General features: G+C 34.9%; 2 protein-coding genes and 1 long non-coding RNA gene across 3 annotated transcripts in view; 2 read left to right on the top strand and 1 right to left on the bottom strand.

Moving 5' to 3' along the window:
- Window positions 1-2,103: 2,103 nt before the first annotated feature.
- fwe (calcium channel flower) lies at window positions 2,104-14,376 on the bottom strand. Its single transcript, XM_077443981.1, has 5 exons — window positions 14,299-14,376; window positions 14,088-14,208; window positions 9,198-9,405; window positions 9,011-9,118; window positions 2,104-6,309 (listed from the first exon to the last, which is right to left on the bottom strand). The coding sequence occupies exons 1-5, from the start codon at window positions 14,299-14,301 to the stop codon at window positions 6,153-6,155; spliced, it is 597 nt and encodes a 198-aa protein (XP_077300107.1). The 5' UTR covers window positions 14,302-14,376; the 3' UTR covers window positions 2,104-6,152.
- Window positions 14,377-14,776: 400 nt separating this feature from the next.
- The window catches only part of LOC143920959 (uncharacterized), a 561,395-nt gene continuing 554,679 nt past the window's right edge, over window positions 14,777-21,492 (top strand). The window contains exon 1 of the long non-coding RNA XR_013261380.1: window positions 14,777-15,047. This is a non-coding gene — a long non-coding RNA (uncharacterized LOC143920959). The remainder of the gene's footprint in view (window positions 15,048-21,492) is intronic.
- On the top strand, window positions 17,866-21,485 carry Taf5 (TATA-box binding protein associated factor 5). The gene is made up of 12 exons (XM_077443985.1): window positions 17,866-18,070; window positions 18,157-18,345; window positions 18,426-18,628; window positions 18,713-18,912; window positions 19,014-19,212; window positions 19,292-19,481; window positions 19,588-19,663; window positions 19,733-19,870; window positions 19,941-20,134; window positions 20,736-20,849; window positions 20,925-21,102; window positions 21,179-21,485. The coding sequence occupies exons 1-12, from the start codon at window positions 18,014-18,016 to the stop codon at window positions 21,388-21,390; spliced, it is 1,950 nt and encodes a 649-aa protein (XP_077300111.1). The 5' UTR covers window positions 17,866-18,013; the 3' UTR covers window positions 21,391-21,485.

A 21,492-nucleotide genomic window follows, 5' to 3' on the forward strand; every position in this document is an offset into this window, starting at 1 on the left:
ATTTTTCCAAAACTAGTTCCATCTTCTTTATTGTTGTTAAAATGTAATGCTCACAATCTAAATGCCAAGTCACAATCTAAAATACTTAGCACTTAGGGATTTCCATCAAGAAATTCCAGTGTAAACCAGTCTTTATAAACATTGACACGGATTACACGACCCATGTTCAATGCATTTTTTTCCAATGCTACCTGGAAAGGCTTAGCGGCTAGTATTCTTGTTTACTTTGTACATGCTCAAAATACAACGCCTATCGGAGTTTTTCAGGCCCATGGACGCCGATCGGCCTTGGTCAGCATTCAAAGAGTTAACCACATAAATAGAGTGACCATATTTGTAAGGACTCGAAACGGGCCGCTCCGCAAAAAAAATGTCCTTCCCCCCCCCCTCTATATGTATAAAAAGTTCATTTTCATTTCTTTTTTTGTTAAGTTAAATAATTTTTACCAGAACGTTAATTTATTTAAAAGAAAATAAAAAAAGATAAAAAATTAAATATAATGTAATATTATTGTATTGCACAGGTTTTTAGGTTTTTGAGCTCTTTTTCCTATTATGCTGTACATTAACATTAGAATAATATAATACTATGATTACTAACCAAATTAAATAAAATTGTAAAATAGAAAATGATCAGTAGATCAGTAGCTATTATAAAATAGATATAAGATGTATTGTGAACATAATTTCGTAATAATAAAAAGCAATTGAAAATCAAAATCAAAACGTAGACAAGAAAACCTAATCTTACTAAAATCTTTCAAGGAGTCAAATCATAAAATAAAGTCGGTAAATTTTGATCCAACTCCATAGCCCTGCAAGAAAGTAGCGTTGTATTGATTATAATTATTATTATACCAAATCAATGGACATCTAATATTATCGTTGAATATTTTCTCTGAACTACGCAAACCAAAATTCTTCCTCTGACTAATTAAAAATAAAAATGTGCACAAGGACATGTTTAGCTTGATAGTGAAAGAATAGAACGTTGTTTGTTATATGTATTTCTGCTAGCTTTTAGATATTATTTAATTTGTATAATTCCAATACAGTCTATCGGCAGCTTGAACCGCCCCCAAAGCATATTGCTCTAATCAAAATCCAATGTCTAATGATAATATTACATATATACTGAGAAATTAAATTACTACAAAGATTCAATGGACCGATATTATTTCCCCGCAACAGCCGTTACTCATAATCAATTCATAACTAAAATTAGTACTAATATGCGTGTAGATATAATATAAACAATAATGTGCGTGATACTAAACATACTTTATACTTTTTACAAGTTGACATATTTTGCACCACATTGGAATTCATAAGTAATCTTAAGCTGTTTTAATTTTAAAAATACTAAGAATTTGGGGTAATTTCATAAACTTTCGAATGTGATTGAAGTGTGATTTCGCCAATGAGTCAAATAACGGAATTTCCACATATCAAAAATAGATAGCTATATATGTATAATATCAAAATAAAATCTACAAATAGCAATTTTAATTATCAATAAGTCAGCAAATAGAAAAAAATCAAGATTTGTCTTTCTAAAAAGGAAATACTGACGGATGTGATTATTAGTGTGCATTTTTTCACTACACTATATTGTAAAGCCATTAAAAAAAACCTTAGTGCATAATTTTAGTGACGAGTACGTAATTAAATTTTCAGAATTTCCAGGTACGCATATCTATTGGGAATTCCAACTGATTTGGATTTGCTTTAATTAAAATGCAACAGGCAAAATGTATCGATTAATAATATGTGTACAAAACAGATTATTTTCAAATCCTGTGAAATCATTTTCCGTAATATTTGTATGAAATGTTTGCATAGGAACAAAAATTAAATATTTTTAGGTTAGTTTAACTTTTTTCTTATCTAATATTACTAATTTTAGAGATCTGTTATAAAAAAAACTTAAATATGTATGGAGACATCCTGTAGATACCATTGTTAGATTTTATTCTTGTGAATTATAAGCATGCATACTTTCAGGGAAAGAGTGATGCAAGTATTGCACTAATACGTCACATGCAGATAAAACCACGAGAGCTGTTTAATCTATTGATAACGATATGAAAAAAATTTGCATTTGGATGTATATATATATTATATTACACATACATACATACATATATGAAATGAGTATTGATTTGGATGAAATAAAAAGTGCAATGTAAATTGTATATACACCTTACATTTATTTAATAAATTGATATATGTAGTTCAATATTGTATTTAACTCTTATAGATTATACACAAAACAACTATTGATTAAATTTATGTGTATGTTAAGCATAATTTTATCTTAGAAAATAATTGAACAAAGCATACACAATCACCCAAATGGTTTATGCATAGTATTATACATACATGCATATGTATTACATATTTTTTTACGTTGTTTTTGGTGATGGTATCGAGACAAATATAAAGCGGATCCTTTATAAAACTGCATCTAACTAAACATCGAACACATACCAAGTTACAGGCATACATATATATTTAAAATCGACTGCCTTTCGCTAAATGATAATAATCACAGTACATATTACAATGTATATATTTCAAAATATACAAAAAAAAAACCATGCATATAAACATTGAGCCCTTCAACTGATAATGATGATAATGATACATTTATAATAAAAAGAAAACCCACACAATTCTTAATTGGAGATGCACAAATTATGTATTTTCAAAATAAAGCTCTAACAATCATAAGATTTTTTTCCTAACATACAAACATATGTACGTTCACTAAAAAATTCTGAAGTAAGGTTCGTTTATATTAACCAGCACTGCACGGAAAAGACTAGTTCTATTCATGCCATACAGCACCGCTCATTTTCAGCACGTTTGTGCTTGTTTTGAATTAATGCAAAGGAAAAACAGCTTACATATACATAACAGAGCGCTATACGGGTGCACTCGCCACTATGACGTCACATCATGTGTGAATATTTCTACAACCAGTTCTGTTTGATAAGTTTCAGTGATGTGCTGCTGTATAATATGAATACATCGTGTCGGTTGCTGCTGTTTCGTACACGTACATACATATTACGGAACATATGAATGTATCTATACTAAAGAATATTTTTTGTAAGCCTGTTTACGTGCTAGTATAAGCGAACCTTTAAGTGTGCACGCATATGTGGAAGAATACATGTTTAAATTAAAATGGGAGAAATATAATATATGTTTCCGAAGCACTGAAGTGTTAGTAAATTTATAAAATAAAATAAATTTCATGCGATTTGGCACAGTTTGAAAAATGTAAGGGAATCTCATTGTTTCATGTCGAAATAATATCAAGCAGAGATTGAAAAATTTCAACGCGGTAATTTCAGTATTAGAAAAGGCAGTATTGTTTATTTGGAACTTACAAATAATATTAAAAAAAAAATTACAATACATTTGAAACTAAACTACGAATGGAAATATCACATTTCTACATAATAATCTCGGTTGCATCAAATCGTAACTTCATACATTCTAAATGTGAACACTTTTCAGTATTTATGTAATATTTTGTGCATCTCCTTTTACAAAACAATGTGGAATGAGAATAAATATCACGAATAATGACTATATAATACACAAAAAAGTTTAAGTCTATATAACAGGAATCATAGTTTTGCACTAATCCAACAACAATACTAATCTAACAACATCCAATGAATGTACATAAATCGCTCGCGGTCGAAAACATCTCAACAAATTTCAAACACACACACACACAATGCGATCGATTTTAACCTTTGGACAATGTTGCGAAACGAACGGAACGATTGAGATTGTTGAAACGTTCATTGCATTTTACAAAAAAAATTCAAATACTCAGAGATGGATGAACGACAACGTTACGTGGAGAGAATTCAAACATCAATGGATAATTAACAACGGTCCGATAACACTTGCACGTTTGGATATATTGTTATCTAACTATTTAATAACACATTAATTATTAAATAATTCTTACGATTATTTAGTGACTAATTATATGGCTATAAATATACGTGTCTTGTGTGCGAACGTGTTTACGTGCACTCAAAACATTACACCAATTTTAATTTAAACAAATGAATATATAATCTATATGAAATTAATACAAACATTTGATTGAATCAAAATGAACTAAAGTGTGAGTTGAGTCAGGAGAAAAAGAAAAAAAAAAAAAGTATGAAAGTAAACATGACGGAAATAATACACACTGGATATGTATTACAATTTGTAACAAATGTGATTTGAATGTCTAAAATAGTGGCGGCTCGTCCAAATGGGCTGCAGCCTCCGAGTATAGTACATATTCATGCTATTGTTGACGTCCATATGGACTGGAGGGCTGCAGCCCTCCCAGCATAGTATATATACATGCTATTTTGTTTGCATTTGATCACCGGTATGGTCAACAAGCTACTACAGCCCTTCCACTTTGAATTCTCACGAGCCACCACTGATGTCTAATATGAATGTCTTAATACTGAACGTTCATAATTTGGAAATATTTGCTATCCGTCTTATTTCCATCAGATATATGTATATATTATATAATCAATGACACCGATAAACTAAATTACTTTAAATCGCTAATTCTAACACATCAGTAAAACTTTCAATACTTAACTATAATTTACTTCCATTATGATATATCTTGGTTTTAACGAATACAAAGTGAAATCATTACATTCACTAGCGTTTTTATTAAAGCGTCAAACATGTATATTCGCTACCGTGGATTTTATAACGTATACAGAAAAATATCAATTTAATTTGCATATTTAAATAAATAATTGTCAACTTCAATTTGCCGTAATTGACTCTAATCTTCGACCATCAACCAGATAAGTGAACTTTGCCGGACGTTCGACAGGATTTTACTATGAAAGCAAATGTAGTGCAAATAGGATAGTACTTTGTTCGTTATTATAAAATGGATGATTACTCATTTGGTCATTGATTATAAACTCGATAGGTAATGCAATAGTTACGGTAGAATTTCACAAAACAAGATCAGTACAAGATGTAATAAAAAAAATGCAACTTTCCGGTGCAAAGATTTGATGATACTCTTGACCTAGATTTGTCCTCTATATAAAGAACTGAGGCTGAATAAAAATACAATATGGTAGTTTGCAATACTCGGACAGTTTCGCTTTAACCATGTCAAATGTTACTACGTTCAAGAATTGAAATACAAAATGCAGATACGATTAAATCTGAATGTACCTATCAAATTTACAATTTTTAAATGTATGTATAAACTTTCAAAAGAGAAAATATTTTAGTATTGATTTTTAAAAAAAATATAAAAATATATATGTAAGTGAATCTCTAAAGTCCAAAATACGTACAATATGAATAAAAATGAGAAATACATAATGTGTAAAAATTTTCAAAAACCATGTTTGTTCGTGAACAACAATTATAATACAAAGATTGAAAGGCCAAATACGATACCTCGTTAAAAAAGTAAATATGCATATTAAATAATCTAACATTATGTATTAATAAAATTTGAAAAATACATTTAATGAGCACACAGCCAAGAAATATATTTATTTAGTAAAATGTATACATACATTTACCCAAGATAAATTCACAACTAAATAAAAATAATACAAAAAAAAACTATATATTTTCGCATAATAGAATTAATCATAAAATGTAATGATTAAAATTTTAAAAATAAATTCATAAGAGTTACACATATAATGAAAACTGGACTGTTTGGAAGATATCATTATTAGTATACAAAATTTTACATACATATATGAAATATAGTTCTTTCAATTAAAATATTATTTTTTATTTGTATAATTTGATAACAATTTTTTTTAATTGAATTATTTAAATTTAAATTAGAAACCAAATAATCGGTTAACACACTCGTAATCAAAACCCATATAAAAAAGCTTTAAAAAAATTGTATAATATTATATATATATAAAAGTTGATATACAAAGTAACATATGTTTGTTTAAAAGCTTTCATAAGATTTTATAAAATCAATGTCTTATATACATTTTATATAATATGAATGACTAAGTAAACCATAGACATGATAGATACATAATATATTTAAAAATGTCACAATTGCTTCGGCCGAAAATTAATAATTAAATAAATATTTGTGAATGTCACACATTGCTATCAAATCCTGGTACTCCAGTAAAACTCATCGGTGCTGCATTTTCTACTAGATTAGATCTTAAACTAGATGATGGTGGTAGTTTAGGTGGCAGCGCGCTTGGAGCTGGCTGTGATGCTGAAGCAGACATCTCTTCAAGCGACGCTCTAAAAATTCACACATTATATTGAACAATCCATCAAAATAAATTGTAAAAAAAAGTATTAAAAATTATAAAATTCCATAGTATTAAAAATACATATAATATGTATACATGCACAAATTACAATAACCACAACCATTAAAATGAACATATTAAAAATATAAATGTTCTATTAGCACTGCCTTTGCACTCAAATAACGCTGATAGAAGTAAACAACAAACTAGCACCTCAAATTCTAGACAATCATTATATAAATGAAAAGGCAGTGACATAGGATACTTAAGCAAAACTTGATAATATAATACAATAAATAAAACGGAACTAAATTGAATAAAAAATATTTGAAATCAATAATGAACTAATTAACCCAATATAATTAAAAACAAGTGGGTGACGAGCAACGGAAATACTTGGTTCATAGAATATTCTAATATACTCTTTAAATTTAATGATAGATCTTTTGGCCAATCAATCGTGTATTTTACAATGGTGTCATTACGGGATTGCCAAATTTGTACATATGCACTGTATATAATATTATAATAAATTTGAAATTGAATTCAAATAATGGTGACAAATGAGGGTAGGCGGACAATTTGGTAGGAACCACTTCAACAATGGAATCAGATAAATTAGAAAACTTTGACAAGAAAAGATCGAGCTGTAGTCACATATATCCAAAGTCCGGCCAGCAGCACTGGACTAGAGATCGAACCTGTGACCCCTCCGTAGTTAGCATTGTATGCTAAACACTGAGCTATGTTGTTGAACTGAACAATTTGAGCGTAACGCACTAAGTGGAACTATGGCCTAACTACGGTTTTTTTCAATACATGGTCAGTAACTTTTACAAAAAATTTAGTGATAATTGTGTACTATATAATGATCATTAAATTGTTTTTGAGTATTATTTGTCAAACAGACAATAATAAGGCAGTCAGTAACTGATAAAATAACTTACTGACCATCTATTGATGAAATCAAACGAAATTACTGACCAAATAAATTTAAGCCCTAAAATCTCTTTCACAGACCGTCTGTTCACCGATAACAGACGGTCTGTGAAAGAGATGGCTGCATACGTAATGGCATAGTAAACGAGATATTGGTGAACAGACGGGGTGAGAAAGAGATGACCGTATACGTAATGCCTGGAGCGCATCCTCGGTTTACGGAAAATCTGTGAACGAGTTGTCGTGTCACCCAGATTAATTGGCAAACTCTGATAGGAAACGATCGACTTGGAGTCAAAAATATCAAATAAATAAGTTTGAACAGCAGCACTACAGAAATAATCGGAATAAATTTATTTAATTGAGGTCGAACTCGGCCACCTCTCGGTGGTTAGTATTAAGACTACCACCGAGCTATATTGATGTGGACTTTGTAGATAAATATTCTTACAAAATTCACTTAATGTTTTAAGAACTGGAAGGCTAAAGTATACGAAAGTGTATACTATTGTTGCGTAGGGGTGGGTGGAGGATCCAAATGAACGGCCAAAGTCGCTTCACAGCATTTATTAAATGATTCGGGAGATCCACTCGCAGCTAGCGCTCGATCCAGAATGATCTGATGTGGCCTAAATACCTCCTTATAGAGGGCAAGTCGTTCACTACAGCTTTCCCGATCAAACGAAATTACTGACCAAATAAATTCAAGCCCTAAAAAAAGTCATGTAAAATAGTGTAACGTGGGAACATTATGGAGATTAACCACCGCCTGAAGTGCATTCGGGAGTTAACAATAGAGACCCCCGAATTGGCCTTGCGGGACGGGAAGTGGTCGTTAGAATTCCTAGAACCCTAGAACCCTGAACCCTGAAAATCTGTGAACGAGTTGTCAGGTAACCATTAATCTGATTTCATTGTTGAAACAGCTCCTCATCAAATCGGCAAAAACCATTCGACCACTATTTCAATACAATTTCAAAAAATTATAATTTATATATGTATGTAAAAGTTTAACAATAAGTGTCGCTAGGGGCAACCTGAAATGACATCATGGAAAAATATAAAATTGGGTCCACCTATATGCCGCCATTAAATAATGAAAAAAATCTGCCACTTTTCATGATAAAAAAAAAACAGCTTTAAAAATTAAATTGTTACAGGAAATGCATTGAAATAGAAACTCCATTTGAATTCACACCTAGTAATAATATTGATAAAACAAATTCTTAAGCTACCAATATCCCACTTGTGTTTATTATTAAGGCGAAATAAAATAAGCACCAGAGAAAAACCAGAACAGAAAAAAACCAGACATTGAAAATGAAGCAAATTAAATTGTGACAACAGCAATACACATTAATACATATTGTTAATTTGCCTTGATTATGTTATTGTGATTTAGTTTGGACGCCACACATCAGGGTCCTCCATGAGAGTGGCGTGACCGTGGTCTGCACCAACCACTCCTTGAGGAGTGGAACCACCCACACCTCCCTCTGCCATGGCAGCCATGTCATCGCGAGAACCCCTACATTTACATCAAAGCTTATGCCACACCGTAATCACACACAAAAGTTTTCATATAAGATTCATAAATGATGCTTGTTAGCAAACGATCCAGAAGCAAAGTTAGTCAAGAAAATAATGCAAACGCAAGTTTATTCAGTATTATTTAAACTTTCAAACACAAATATTATCAAAAGCACTTAAATGTATGTATGTATGTAATGATAAATCAAATTGATACTCACTTCTTTCCTAATGACATCATACCATACACAACACCGGTGGCGAATATAAGACCACTGCCGAATAAACTGCTCATGCCGAAGCACAACAGTATGGGGGGAATCGATATTCTACAAATTAATAATAAAATAAACAATATAAAATCAACACTAGGCGATGTTTGAACGTCGTTTGAACGTCGAATCTTACCCGACGTAAATAGCTGCTTTATTCCAATGGGGTCGGTTTTCCACCCAGTCGGAAAGATTTTGCACGAAATCGACGAACATGCAACAGCACGGAGCTTCGCATACGATCACGAAAAATCCTGCTATCATCTGCCACAGGCCGGAGATAAGACAACTGACATTGCCTAGCATGATGGAGATACAGTTCCATACTCCCAAAAATATAGCCACTGTGAATTTGATCAAAAAAATCGTTACAATCACCATCAAATCCATGTCTACTCCAAATAAATAACATTTTAATGATGCGATCGGTTATTTATTTAAGTATGGACCATTGTGGCATTACAGGATGCCCTAATGCGCCACAATGGTCGAAAATATAAATAAATAAATTTACACAGACAAAAATACATCAATAAATACTCATTAAAAACAATAGCATTAATAATAGTAGATGCAATAAAAATATCAAATAAACAGAATATATAGTATGGAATGTCTTGCATTTACAGCAAGCACCAATATATAAGAACCCACCGTAAATACAAAACATCCTTTCGAGGCCCAAATGGAAGAAGATCAAAATTCCACTCATACATCACATACAATTATAATAAAAAAAAGTTTTTTAAAAACATACCTCTTCTATAATTTGTATATAAAATTTTTATTTTACTACCGCCATCTATGTTTAAAACTAATAAACAAACGGATTGACGTCAACGACTATCTCGCCGGGCAGATTTAAAACGCGTCTTACACGATATTTTTGCACCATCGTAATGGCGGAGGATCCATTTACTTATATTAATGACCAAAATGAGCAATATGGCAAAGTATGAATCTTTCAAACACTTTCGAACAAAGCTCTCACAGTTCTTTATCAGATAAGAGGCAAACTTTTTCCTGAATTGTAATCGTAAGTGAAACGTAAAGGAGGTATGTAAAAATAAGGATGAGCGCAGGCTACCAGACGGATAGGTTAAAATAATCTCTGATAACCTACGCTCACTGGGGTGGAAAATATCACATTCAGGCTCAGCAGCGACGATTTCATCGAGAAGTCAGATAGATCTTGGAATAGGAGCCATTCGATAAAGAACTGTGAGCGCAGGAGGTAGAACCATCAAATGATGATATCTACTACGCACATAATTATTAGGAACATAAAGTCCCAACTGTTCCAGCAACAATGGGCATGACTTATTACCATGTAGAATCTCGAGAACAAAATTAATTAATGAGAAGTTTCTCCGAAGTTCAAGGGTATTATACCCAAGCATGCCCAAAAGGAAAGGAGTAGGGTAGAGATATGGGTAGTACCCATACTCTTTCTTATATAGAAAACGAAGAAATGCTTTTTGCACTTTCTCAATCATTAGGGAGTAATTTGCTTCATGCGGATTCCACACAATCGCATTATACTCTAGCCTGCTTCTCACAAGGGAGTTGAAAAGCAAGCGAGAAGACAAAGGGTTGGAGAATAACCTAGCATATTTCAAGACAAATCAGAGTCGACGAAAGGAAACATCAGCGACTTTCTTGATGTGATTGTGAAAGGCGAGTTGAGGATCAAAAGTGATACCCTAATCGACCATAGATTCCACACGCTTCAAAAAGACGGATCCAATTGAATTATATAATCATACCATTATTATTATAATCATAAGGCAAATGACCTCAATTTGATATATCTAATTTTAAGAAATATCAACATATGTATTTAATATGATTTTTTTGTTTGACCATATATATAGTTGATAATGGTCAGCTTTTAATACAAATTCCGAGGACTTTTATCCATGAAAATGTTGCCAAGCAACGTTCAATGTTGTCAAATATAAACAAACGATTTCTTCAACTCATTGTTTAATTGTTACAAATAATCTGTAGTTGCATATCAGATAGCACGAGTAGATGCGGAGAAACTTTTACGACTTCATAAAGCAGCTGATACAACACAAACAAAAGCGTGAGTAAAATTAAAATGCAAAGAATAAAAGGCGTGAAAAATAATCGGTCCAAATTACATACATATAAAAACACGGACGGTCAACATCCACTAGTTTTGACACAAATAATTCTTTAAAATTGGTCGACTGTTAAAACGATTTGCTGTTTACTTTATTTTTATATTATTTCAAAGCAAAATATACATATCAGTCAAAATGTTAATTACATTTTATTCGCATGACCCACTTAACATATGTCTAAGCTTATGAATGGTTAAACTTAAATTGAAAGCACGTGGAGTCTTCGTGTGTTTAAAAGTGCTTTCATTTTAACAAAAAAAATACTTTATTTGTTGAAATGAAAGAAATACTAATAAAATTAACAAGAAATATTTGAGATTGTGGTTTGTTAGCATCAAACGGCGAAAAACAATTTAAGTTATGTAACTCTTACAACCACATAACATGTGCAGAATCTGACGATCAGCTTAATGTTGAAATGAGAGATACTTCTGATACCTATTAAGTTTGAATTCATTTACGCAGATCAAGGGTTTCCAACCGGTGAGGATTTTTCAGGGCGTTCCAGTTTATTACTATTATTTTTTTAATGAAAAACTTCTCTCGGTGTATTCAATATGGATTCACGTCTACCATTATCAATGGGTAAGAAAAGTCTCAATGTGCTTGCATTAAAGTTTTGCCAAATGATTCTTGGAACTAGCAAAATTGAAGCAACATTTGCTGAATGTTCATCCATATTATATAAATGCAAATCAATTATTTTATATAAAAATTATTATTATCCTAGAATTTTTAAATTTAAAACATTTTTCAAACTTCATATTGAAACTATTGTAATAGATTGTAAATAGGTTTTTGAGCTCTTTTTCCTATTATGCTGTAGATTAACATTAGAATAATATAATACTATGATAACACTAATTAAATTAAATTGTAAAATAGAAAATGATCAGTAGATCAGTAGCTATTAAAATAGATATAAGATGTATTGTGAACATAATTTCGTAATAATTTTTTATTATCATTTAAAAATCAAAAAAATATTGAAACTATTTCTTCATCTAATTTAATTAATATAATTAAAAATTTAAATGAATTTGAAACGTTTTAAGTACATAATAGCACTCGAAATAAAAAAAAACTACATACAATTGGGAAAACTTTGATCAAACCCGGTGCTCTCAAAATGGTGGAAACATGGTGTTGGGAAATGGATTGAAGAAAAAGAAAAGAAAGGGGGGGAATTATATTCTAAGCAATGCTGAAAAGAAGAATGGAACAAAAAAGGTTGGAACCCCCTGATGTAAAGGACAAAACTTAATGACAAAAGGTCTTATGAATAGAGTAGGGACCCAAAACGCCCTGCCCATTGTTCAATTGTTGTAAATGCTTTGTAAAAGAGGTTCGGCAAACCTTTAACCAATGCATTTACAACATTTGAACAATGAACGGCACCCTGGTTATCCGGGCTTTACTTATGAAGGTAGAATAGAATGAGTATAACAGAATAGTACAAATAGCCATAGTAAGAGCCCAGAAATCTTTGGAATAAGTGATCCAAATTTTTGACGGTTCTGCTAACTTTTAACACTTGTCTTACTGTGTTAAAATAATCCGCTAGCCACTGTGTCGTACGTCAAAGCGTCCGGTTAAAAATGTTTTAAATGTTAAAAATGTTTTAAGTTAAAATAATGCAAAATCTTTAAAATTTGCTACAAAAATCATTTTATCATGTATTAAATTAAGTGCAAGATATTAATAAAATAACGGCTGAAGCAGAGACATCATTCCAAGGCGGATATCATTCTCATACTGACCGTTGAGAATTCCCCCTACCTCTCGCATCTGTGAGGCACATGTACAAGCTACTTCCCGCGAAAATAATTATTTCTATTGATATTGGTCAATATTTTCATTTCATAATAGATAATTCGAATCATAAGAGGTTTTGATGAGGAATACATAACATATGAAGACTCTACATTCAGTATATTTGGAGAAATAAAATAAAATATAAATCCTGGACACTCGCTATCCATCACAGTGCAGCAAGTGTTGGTTGACAGCAAAAAATAATAAGCTAGATATGCATAAAAAAAAATTTCAAATAATTTTCGTCTGGGAGGCATTTTATTTCTTAAATTTATATCAATTCCATTTTATTTTCATGTAAAAGATTTCGATCCCAATAAGTCCACGTCAATACTTATACACAAAGGAAAATCTCTCTATATCAATTCAAAATCACAAGTCCAATCTTGATAATTAGCACCACTGCATAAGTGTCATAGTTCACTCAATCCACATAAGTGTGTTATCTAATTTACGTTACAAAAGGTTACCAAATAAAATAGAAATAAAATTCTTTCAACACGCACTGTAGTTATAAAAAAACCATTTCTTCTACCATACGTTACATTTTTTCAACCAAATTGCATATTATTTGAACATTAAGACTTTCACGAATGAGGCTCGATGGTTTTCTCATCGGGTTCAATATATCTATGACCATTCAAACCAAAGACCTCTTTCCAAAATTATTCAATGACAATGTTCATTTATGAAGATAATTTGGCCAAAATTTTAAATTTTGAACAAGGGTATCTGGAAAATCTTAGAAGCCCATTGGATCATAGCATGAATGAAACCAATCGTGAAACTAAAATCAATCTACATAATTTTCATCAGAGTGAAGCTTTTTGCAAATGTCCATCAGCAGCATTGATAATTTTTTTTAATTAAATGATAAGAGCGACACGTCGCCACCTGTGGGCGGCAAATAGAACTATTTGACAGCTGTCAAATGTGAAGGGTTTCGATCCATAAGGAGCTGTCGAGTGCGTACGTGGAATCAAATGGCAATATGCTTGCATCATATACGAGCAATATGAGGGGCTTATGAAGGGGGAAGGGTTTATTTGAGGGGTACTGACGTCCGCCTCCGACCGTGCCGAGTCCGCGGCCGGCCGTGCGCATCCACCAGGGCACGTCGTCTTTGGGGACAGCATCTTGACCAGGTCGAGCCAGAAGACCAGACACGCGCTCCGCGAACGACTGCAACGCAACGCATATAAATCAACGTTAAAATTCCCCACTAATCAGTGTGAATTGGATAGATTGACAGGTTGACAGGCGCAGCCTTACCATTTCAGCCGGCGATTGATCCGCTGCGCGCTCGCGATGACAACCGGCCACACGCCGACAACACTACCACTGAGAATTATCGCCCGTTCGGTCGCACCAACTGCAGCGAATCGTCGCCAACACACTCCACTCCACTCCACTCCACTCACCACTGCCAACTCATTCTCCCACTGCCGTTTTCACAAATCATCGTCGTTGGCACTTTCAAGTGCGAACTAGAATCTGGACTCGAATCAAGTCTAGATACTCTCCGATTCAAATCACAAGTAAATTTGGTTCTTTTACATCAGGTACACACAAGCTGAAATTATTACAAACTTTTTGCAAACGCATACAAATCTTTTAATAGAGACATCGATATGCAAAAATGGTTTTTAGGTTGTAGGCATATAGTACAACTGAAATGATCTCATCAGGTCATTGCGACACATATCCAGGAAAGTTATGGAGGATGAACGAATGAGACGACTGGCATGTTAATGCACGTGTTTATTATATGACAGCTGAAGACAGAGTGAGTAGCAGCTCTCCGAACCCAGCCGGGTTGGTCCCCACTCGCAGGAAGGCAACCAAACTCGACCATGTCGTATAAGCGAGCCGCCACATCACTCCCCCCCCAGCATCAGCGATACCAAAATTACAAAGAAACAAATTTTACAAAAGAAAAAAATTATTGTTACACAAAGAGAAAAAATTATTACGTGGGGAGAAAAAAAAATGTTGACGTGGGTCATCCGCTGTGTACATAGGTGTACCGCCCTGAATGGTCGGTAGATTCGAGGGCGGTGACGTCGCGAGCAGGACGGTGGGTGGTCCGATGGTCGCGCGATGCGATGCTGCGGCGGCGCCGCTCTTCCGAGGCTGATGTCGGTTGGTGGGGCGGCGGGGGCGGCAGGGGCATCGATGTGGTTGATGATACTCCGAGCTGGACTGTGAGTCGTTGTGGCTCGTGGAGGTGTTGTAGCGCTACCGCCCGTCTCGGCGTGACGACGCTCGTGGGGACGGACGGGGCCTTGATGATGATGATGGTGCTGAGGTGGTGTATGTCTTGTGGTGCTGGATGACCGTTCTATGTGTAGTAGATCGCGCCGACCGACATCAGCCTCGGAAGAGCGGCGCCGTCGCAGCATCGCATCGGCGCGACCATCGGACCAGCCACCGTCCTGCTCGCGACGTCACCGCCCTCGAATCTACCGACCATTCAGGGCGGTACACCTACACAGCGGATGACCCACGTCAACAATTTTTTTCTCCCCACTCAATAATTTTTTTTTCTCTTTGTGTAACAATAATTTTTTTCTTTTGTAAAATTTGTTTCTTTGTAATTTTGGTATCGCTGATGCTGGGGGGGGAGTGATGTGGCGGCTCACTTATACGACATGGTCGAGTTTGGTTGCCTTCCTGCGAGTGGGGACCAACCCGGCTGGGTTCGGAGAGCCGCTACTCACTCTGTCTTCAGCTGTCATATAATAAACACGTGCATTAACATGCCAGTCGTCTCATTCGTTCATCCTCCATAGTATGTTGACCGTATCCCGGTCTAACGAAACACGTGTTGTGTAGTTTGAAAGAGGATCGTTTATTTTTGTTCAATTTGGTACAATGGTTATTGTATGTACGAAGAGGTTTCTTCGGAGATGTGATCTAGTTGAACTCTTGAGGCTCACTCTGCCGGTGGAGGTTGCTGCGTTGCTTTATAAACGTTTTGGGTTGAAGTGTGTCGTGTGCACATATTTTGTTCTTGGTACTCGCGCTGCCCTAGTTATGCTGCGAGCGTGGTTTTATGGGTTCATACGCCTGGACGTAGTTCGTGGTTTTTATGGGTTCAGTGTGTTCTTCCTTTGTTTCCCAGACACGTGTATAGAAACACGTGTCGACCTTTTGACGAGGCGAGCGTGTGCCATGCGTTAATGACTTTCCTGGATATGTGTCGCTGTGACCTGATGAGATCATTTCAGTTGTACTATATGCCTACACCATTAAGGCTACTAAAAGGTCAGGAACATGTACATATGTCATTTGATGAAATACTATGAATCTGAATCGGTTATTCGTTACTAAAAGTTTAGAACACTTTAAAAAGTGAGAGTTCAGCATGTCGATCAGAAGCTTCTTCTTAAAAAAAAAGCTTTTTTAAATACTCACTAATTGGCCAACTTTTGTTACCTCCTGGAAAAAACTAAAATGACATCTGTAAGGCAGGGAAGGTATGTTGACCGTATCCCGGCCTAACGAATCACATGTTGTTTAGTTTGTAAGAAGATCTTTATTGGTCGATAAATACATTTGTTATTGTATTGACGACGAAGTATAAATGTTATGAAGTTGCTTCGCGGAGTGAGCCATGTTCGAGGTGCTGAAGCTCACTGGCGTTGATTCTGTTGATCTGGCAGTGCGACAGTTTCTGTTTCAGTTATACACGCGGTTGCGTGCGGTTGTCCTTGTCTAGGGTTGTTCTGCTTGATTAGAAGTGCATTCCAGAGGGGTGCGGACATCTGTGTGACGTTGGAGTATGCATGTGTATTGACATCGATAATGAATAAGTACGCGATGCGATATATCCCTACTCATATATATTTTTCTTTGTTCTGCAGGAATATAGTACAACTTGTGCTATCCCGAATCAAAGCCAGTGATCTCATATATTTCACAACAATACACAAGTGTTACAATGTCATCATCGCGTTCCTGTACAAACATGCAGAGCTAACCTCGCCTGGAATTATCTTCGATACCGAGGGCAACGATCCAATTCATCACTAAGATTTCATCACTCGATCATACACCGAGCAACTTTAAAGCACATCTGCATACTGACCTGACTATGTCCGTGGAAACTTCTAGAAGTATGATATCGTTACCCGGAAACAAAGGACAACCTCGAGCTTCGGAAAGCAGAATGACATCACTCAACCAGAGCAGCAGACTCAAACGTCAATTCAGCCAGCCACGCTGAAGTGGGCAACTAGCCCACTTTTCCGTGAATATTTTATACTTGTAATAAACTTGTATACTGTACAATAATAAACGATCCTCTTAAAAACTTGATCGAGTTTCCATAAGCCGGGACATTGGTCAACACATTTTCGTCGCGTCCTATAGCTCAATATATATACATATGTGGTTCGGTGATCATTTCGTAAATGGCCATCTCGATCACATAATATCTGACACTCAATAATTTCACCCACCAAGAGTCACCCACGTGAACTATTACACTATAAATAATTCGAGTGCCAAATATTCCGTATTCGCAATTTTCGTGGCAACGAATGTTATGTGCGAGATCTCAATGTGCGAAATTTTCCGCTTACTATTACTTCCGGTTACGCCCGTTTACTTTGAGCGTTGTATCCGGCAACATATTTTTGTGGTACCGTAGAAAAAGTAATGGATATTGATTTTAAAAAAAAACTTTTTATTTTGGAAAAAAAGTAAAAAGTACATGCAATTGTTTCTTAATTCTTTAACAAAATCCTTAAATTGTGGTTGTATGACTAAATCGGCGTGTGGAGATAAAATAAAAAATGGATTTTCATTAGGTTGATGGTCGTAAGCGAAGGTGCTATGGCGTGCAGAGGGTGAGCGTCGGCGTTGGCGGCGTCAGTTGTCAGTTGTCAGTTGAGGGCCAGTCGTTGGACGCTATTCGAGGGAAGCGGTCGTCGTTGTCGTTGTCGTTGTCGTTGTTGTCGGTCGCGATCGCGCGCGGTTCAGCATGGAGTCGTCGCAGCTGATTCCGGTGCTGCAGCTCCTGAGGAAGTACAACCTGAAGGTTCGGCGTCTCTCGCGGTTCTCCCTCCACACTGCGGTATCAATTGTTTCGAACTCCTCTCGATCACTTCGTCGCTTTCTTTTCAGGGTACTGAAGAACTCCTCAAAAAAGAAGCGAACCTCACCGATTTAAATCTGTCCCAATTGGACACTCAGGCGGATCTGAACCTCACCCACACTTTCTCGTCCTTTCATTCCGAGAGAGACCTGTTGGTCTATACAAATGCCTACGAAAACTTAAAAAAGTTCGTCGAAGTTTCGTTAGACATGTACAAGGTTCGTATATTGTGTGTTCTTCGTTTGTACACATATTGGCGCAAACTGCTTCGTTCAATTTATGCGTTTGTGTTTTGCAGCACGAGCTATCGTCGCTGCTGTATCCCGTTTTAATATATATGTATATAGAATTAGTGTGCAACGGCAACCATGAACATGCTAAAACGCTGTTGGATAAATTCGGACCTGAACAAGAAGTGTTCTTCCTAGAAGATATTACTAAGATTTCCCAAGTTATTAATCAAATGCAAGTTGCCCAGAATGAACTCACGGCGGCTTTCAAGTTAGTTTTTTAACTACCCAAATTTTTATCAATCTTTATTCTACGACAACACAGACTTGGAATTTATTTCATTTACCTTTTCAGTTCAAATAAATACCTCATTCAAATATCGCGCGATGCATCAATATTGATCAAGCGATTTCTCAACGAGATGAAAAATTCAAATATATTAACTAACATCATAAATAATAAGTTGCAATTGGAAGTTTACGAAGGAGCTACTCGGAATCGAAATCAAATGATCGCCACCGCAGGAGGCTATCTTGGAGAAGCTGCTAAGTACGGTGAGTAGTTGGCAGCTTCAGTTGGCAGTTCTAAATAGTAAATGTAAGAATACTGTATAATAGTTGCTTTAAATTATATTTATTCGTCTTGTTTGTTGCAGAAAATCGTTCCAGAGTTTATTACGGGTTGTTTAAAGAACCTGAATTTCAAGGTCTGACTGTGCCTGAAGACGATGAAGAAGTCGAAGAAGCGCCTGATAAACCAAAGAAAAAGAAAGCTCGAAAAGATCCATTCCTATCGAAGAAAGCAAAATCGGATCCTAACGCACCGCCTTATGACAGAATGCCTTTACCAGAATTGTACGATAGCTTCAAACCGTCAACGTTTTATTGAATATTGTTGTTTATTTCGCCTATTCAATGTCGATTCTATTTACAGAAAAGAAATATATAAATTAGAAAAGTGCAAGGCTCTCCGAGAAGCTTCTCGACGAGTGGTTTTGGGCCCCGACTGTTTACCGTCTATTTGTTTTTATACAATGTTGAATTCGGCACATGGCGTTATTTGTGCCGACTTTTGTGAAGATTCAAGCCTTGTCGCCGTAGGATTTAGCAATTCGTCTATTAAGGTAAAACTCATTAAAGTAAGCTAAAACTTCCGGACATACTTCGGAACCCTCATGAGAAATACTACACGGTATATACATAATTATTATATTGAATATGCAATTACAGGTGTTTTCTCTTACCGCAAATAAGCTTCGTTCTATGAAACCTGCTGAAAAATTAGCCGACATAGATAGAGAAGCCGGTAAGTTGGTGTATTCCAAACATTGAAGTGTTTTATTTTACTTACTTTAATTGATATTTATTTTTACAGTGGATGTGCATGTGCGTATGATGGATGAACGCATGGGTGAAACGAGCAGAACTTTACTAGGACATTCAGGTCCTGTGTATCGCGTGACATTTGATCCGTTCAGATCGCTCCTACTGTCTTGCTCGGAAGACGGAACCGGTAAGTTTGATATGGATCGTCTTGTAATGTTTATTATGAACTATCTGTTTAATATCTTTGATTGTTTCAGTGCGGCTTTGGTCGCTTCATGCCTGGAAGTGTATAGTTTGTTATCGTGGACATATTTTCCCCGTGTGGGATGTACAGTTTTCGCCTCATGGTTATTATTTCGCCACTGCATCTCATGAAAGAACAGCACGCCTTTGGGCCACCGATCATTATTCTCCTCTTCGAATCTTCAACGGGCATTTGTCGAGTGTGGATGTAAGTTATCGTTTTGTATATGTATGTAACATATAAGGCGAATGAATGCCTTCTTCATTTTATTTTATTTTTATTTTTATTTTATTAATTGAAAAATCAACAGACAGGATGTACAGAGATAGGTATAAAAAAAACAAAAAGTAAATAAATAATATATGTAACATCCGAGTCCAATAATAGATTTTTACAAAAATGAAAAAGATAAATATAAGGAAAACAAATTAAAAAGTAAAGAATAAACATATTACTAAACGTTATATGAGAGATGTATTTACACAGCAAATAAAACAATGTATGATTGTGTTTTAATAATCGTGATTTATTTTTATTTTATAGTAAGATTGAAAGGGAAATTATAGGTCAAATTAAAATAAAACAAGGTTTATATGTACTTACATATTCCGTTATCTGTAATGTGTGCCTCTTTAAGTCGCATATTTTAAGATGCCAGTTGCACTGTTAGATTGCCAGTTATTATTGATATTAAAGAATGAATATGTTCTTGCTTGTGTGAATTCATTCTCTATACTGCATATTTTCTGCATTGTGGAATTCCATAGCAAATAAGTAATGTTTCAACGAATTTGTTTTTGAATTTCAGTGTTTACAATTTCATCCGAATTCGAACTACATAGTGACGGGCTCCAGCGATCGTACGGTGAGAATGTGGGATTGCGTGACTGGAAGCCAAGTCCGAGTGTTAACTGGCCACAAAGTGAGTATCATTTCATCACAACAGTTTCATATAAGTCTGCCGTAAACATAACAATAATTTGAATCTGCTCAATAGACGAATGTCAACACTGTGACGTTCTCCGCTTGTGGACGATTCATCGCGTCTGGAAGTGCCGGCGGTCAAATTTTGATATGGGACATTCCTTTAGGATTCCTCGTCGCTGAATTTTCGAATCATTCTGCTCCGATTCATTCCTTAGCCTTTAGCAGAGATGGAACGATGCTCGCTTCCGGTACGTTACATTTTCTTCATCGACTTTTGTTTTGATATCAAGTGTATGATTGTTGATTGTAATTTTAACATTATAGGTGCGTTAGATTGTACTTTGAAACTATGGGATTTCAATATACTAAATGATGAAATTACAAACGAAGAGAGTAATGGACCTCACAATCCGGAAGTCAGGACGGGCGATCGCTATTTCTTGAGATCGTACGCTACCAAAAACTCTCCTATTATTTCATTACATTTCACAAGAAGAAATCTACTTTTAGCCGTGGGAATGTATGAGTCGTCATGACATCAATCGGGGATGCAAGTGTGTGATTGAAATTTTATATTTATATTATTATAACATTAAATTGAAAGCAAATACATAGTTTATCAAATCAAATATGCGTAT

This window comes from Arctopsyche grandis, chromosome 13, assembly GCF_051622035.1.
Source record: "Arctopsyche grandis isolate Sample6627 chromosome 13, ASM5162203v2, whole genome shotgun sequence".
NCBI classification, from domain to species: domain Eukaryota; kingdom Metazoa; phylum Arthropoda; class Insecta; order Trichoptera; family Hydropsychidae; genus Arctopsyche; species Arctopsyche grandis.

Coding starts and splice junctions, on each gene's coding strand:
- fwe (XM_077443981.1), bottom strand. Junction 9,406..14,087: donor CGGCACGGTCGGAGGCGGAC/GTCAGTACCCCT, acceptor TCAAATTCACAG/TGGCTATATTTTTGGGAGTA. Junction 9,119..9,197: donor AAAGCAGCTATTTACGTCGG/GTAAGATTCGAC, acceptor ATTAATTTGTAG/AATATCGATTCCCCCCATAC.
- Taf5 (XM_077443985.1), top strand. CDS start 18,014: ATGGAGTCGTCGCAGCTGATTCCGGTGCTGCAGCTCCTGAGGAAGTAC. Junction 18,913..19,013: donor TGGAGAAGCTGCTAAGTACG/GTGAGTAGTTGG, acceptor TGTTTGTTGCAG/AAAATCGTTCCAGAGTTTAT. Junction 20,850..20,924: donor GAGTGTTAACTGGCCACAAA/GTGAGTATCATT, acceptor TCTGCTCAATAG/ACGAATGTCAACACTGTGAC.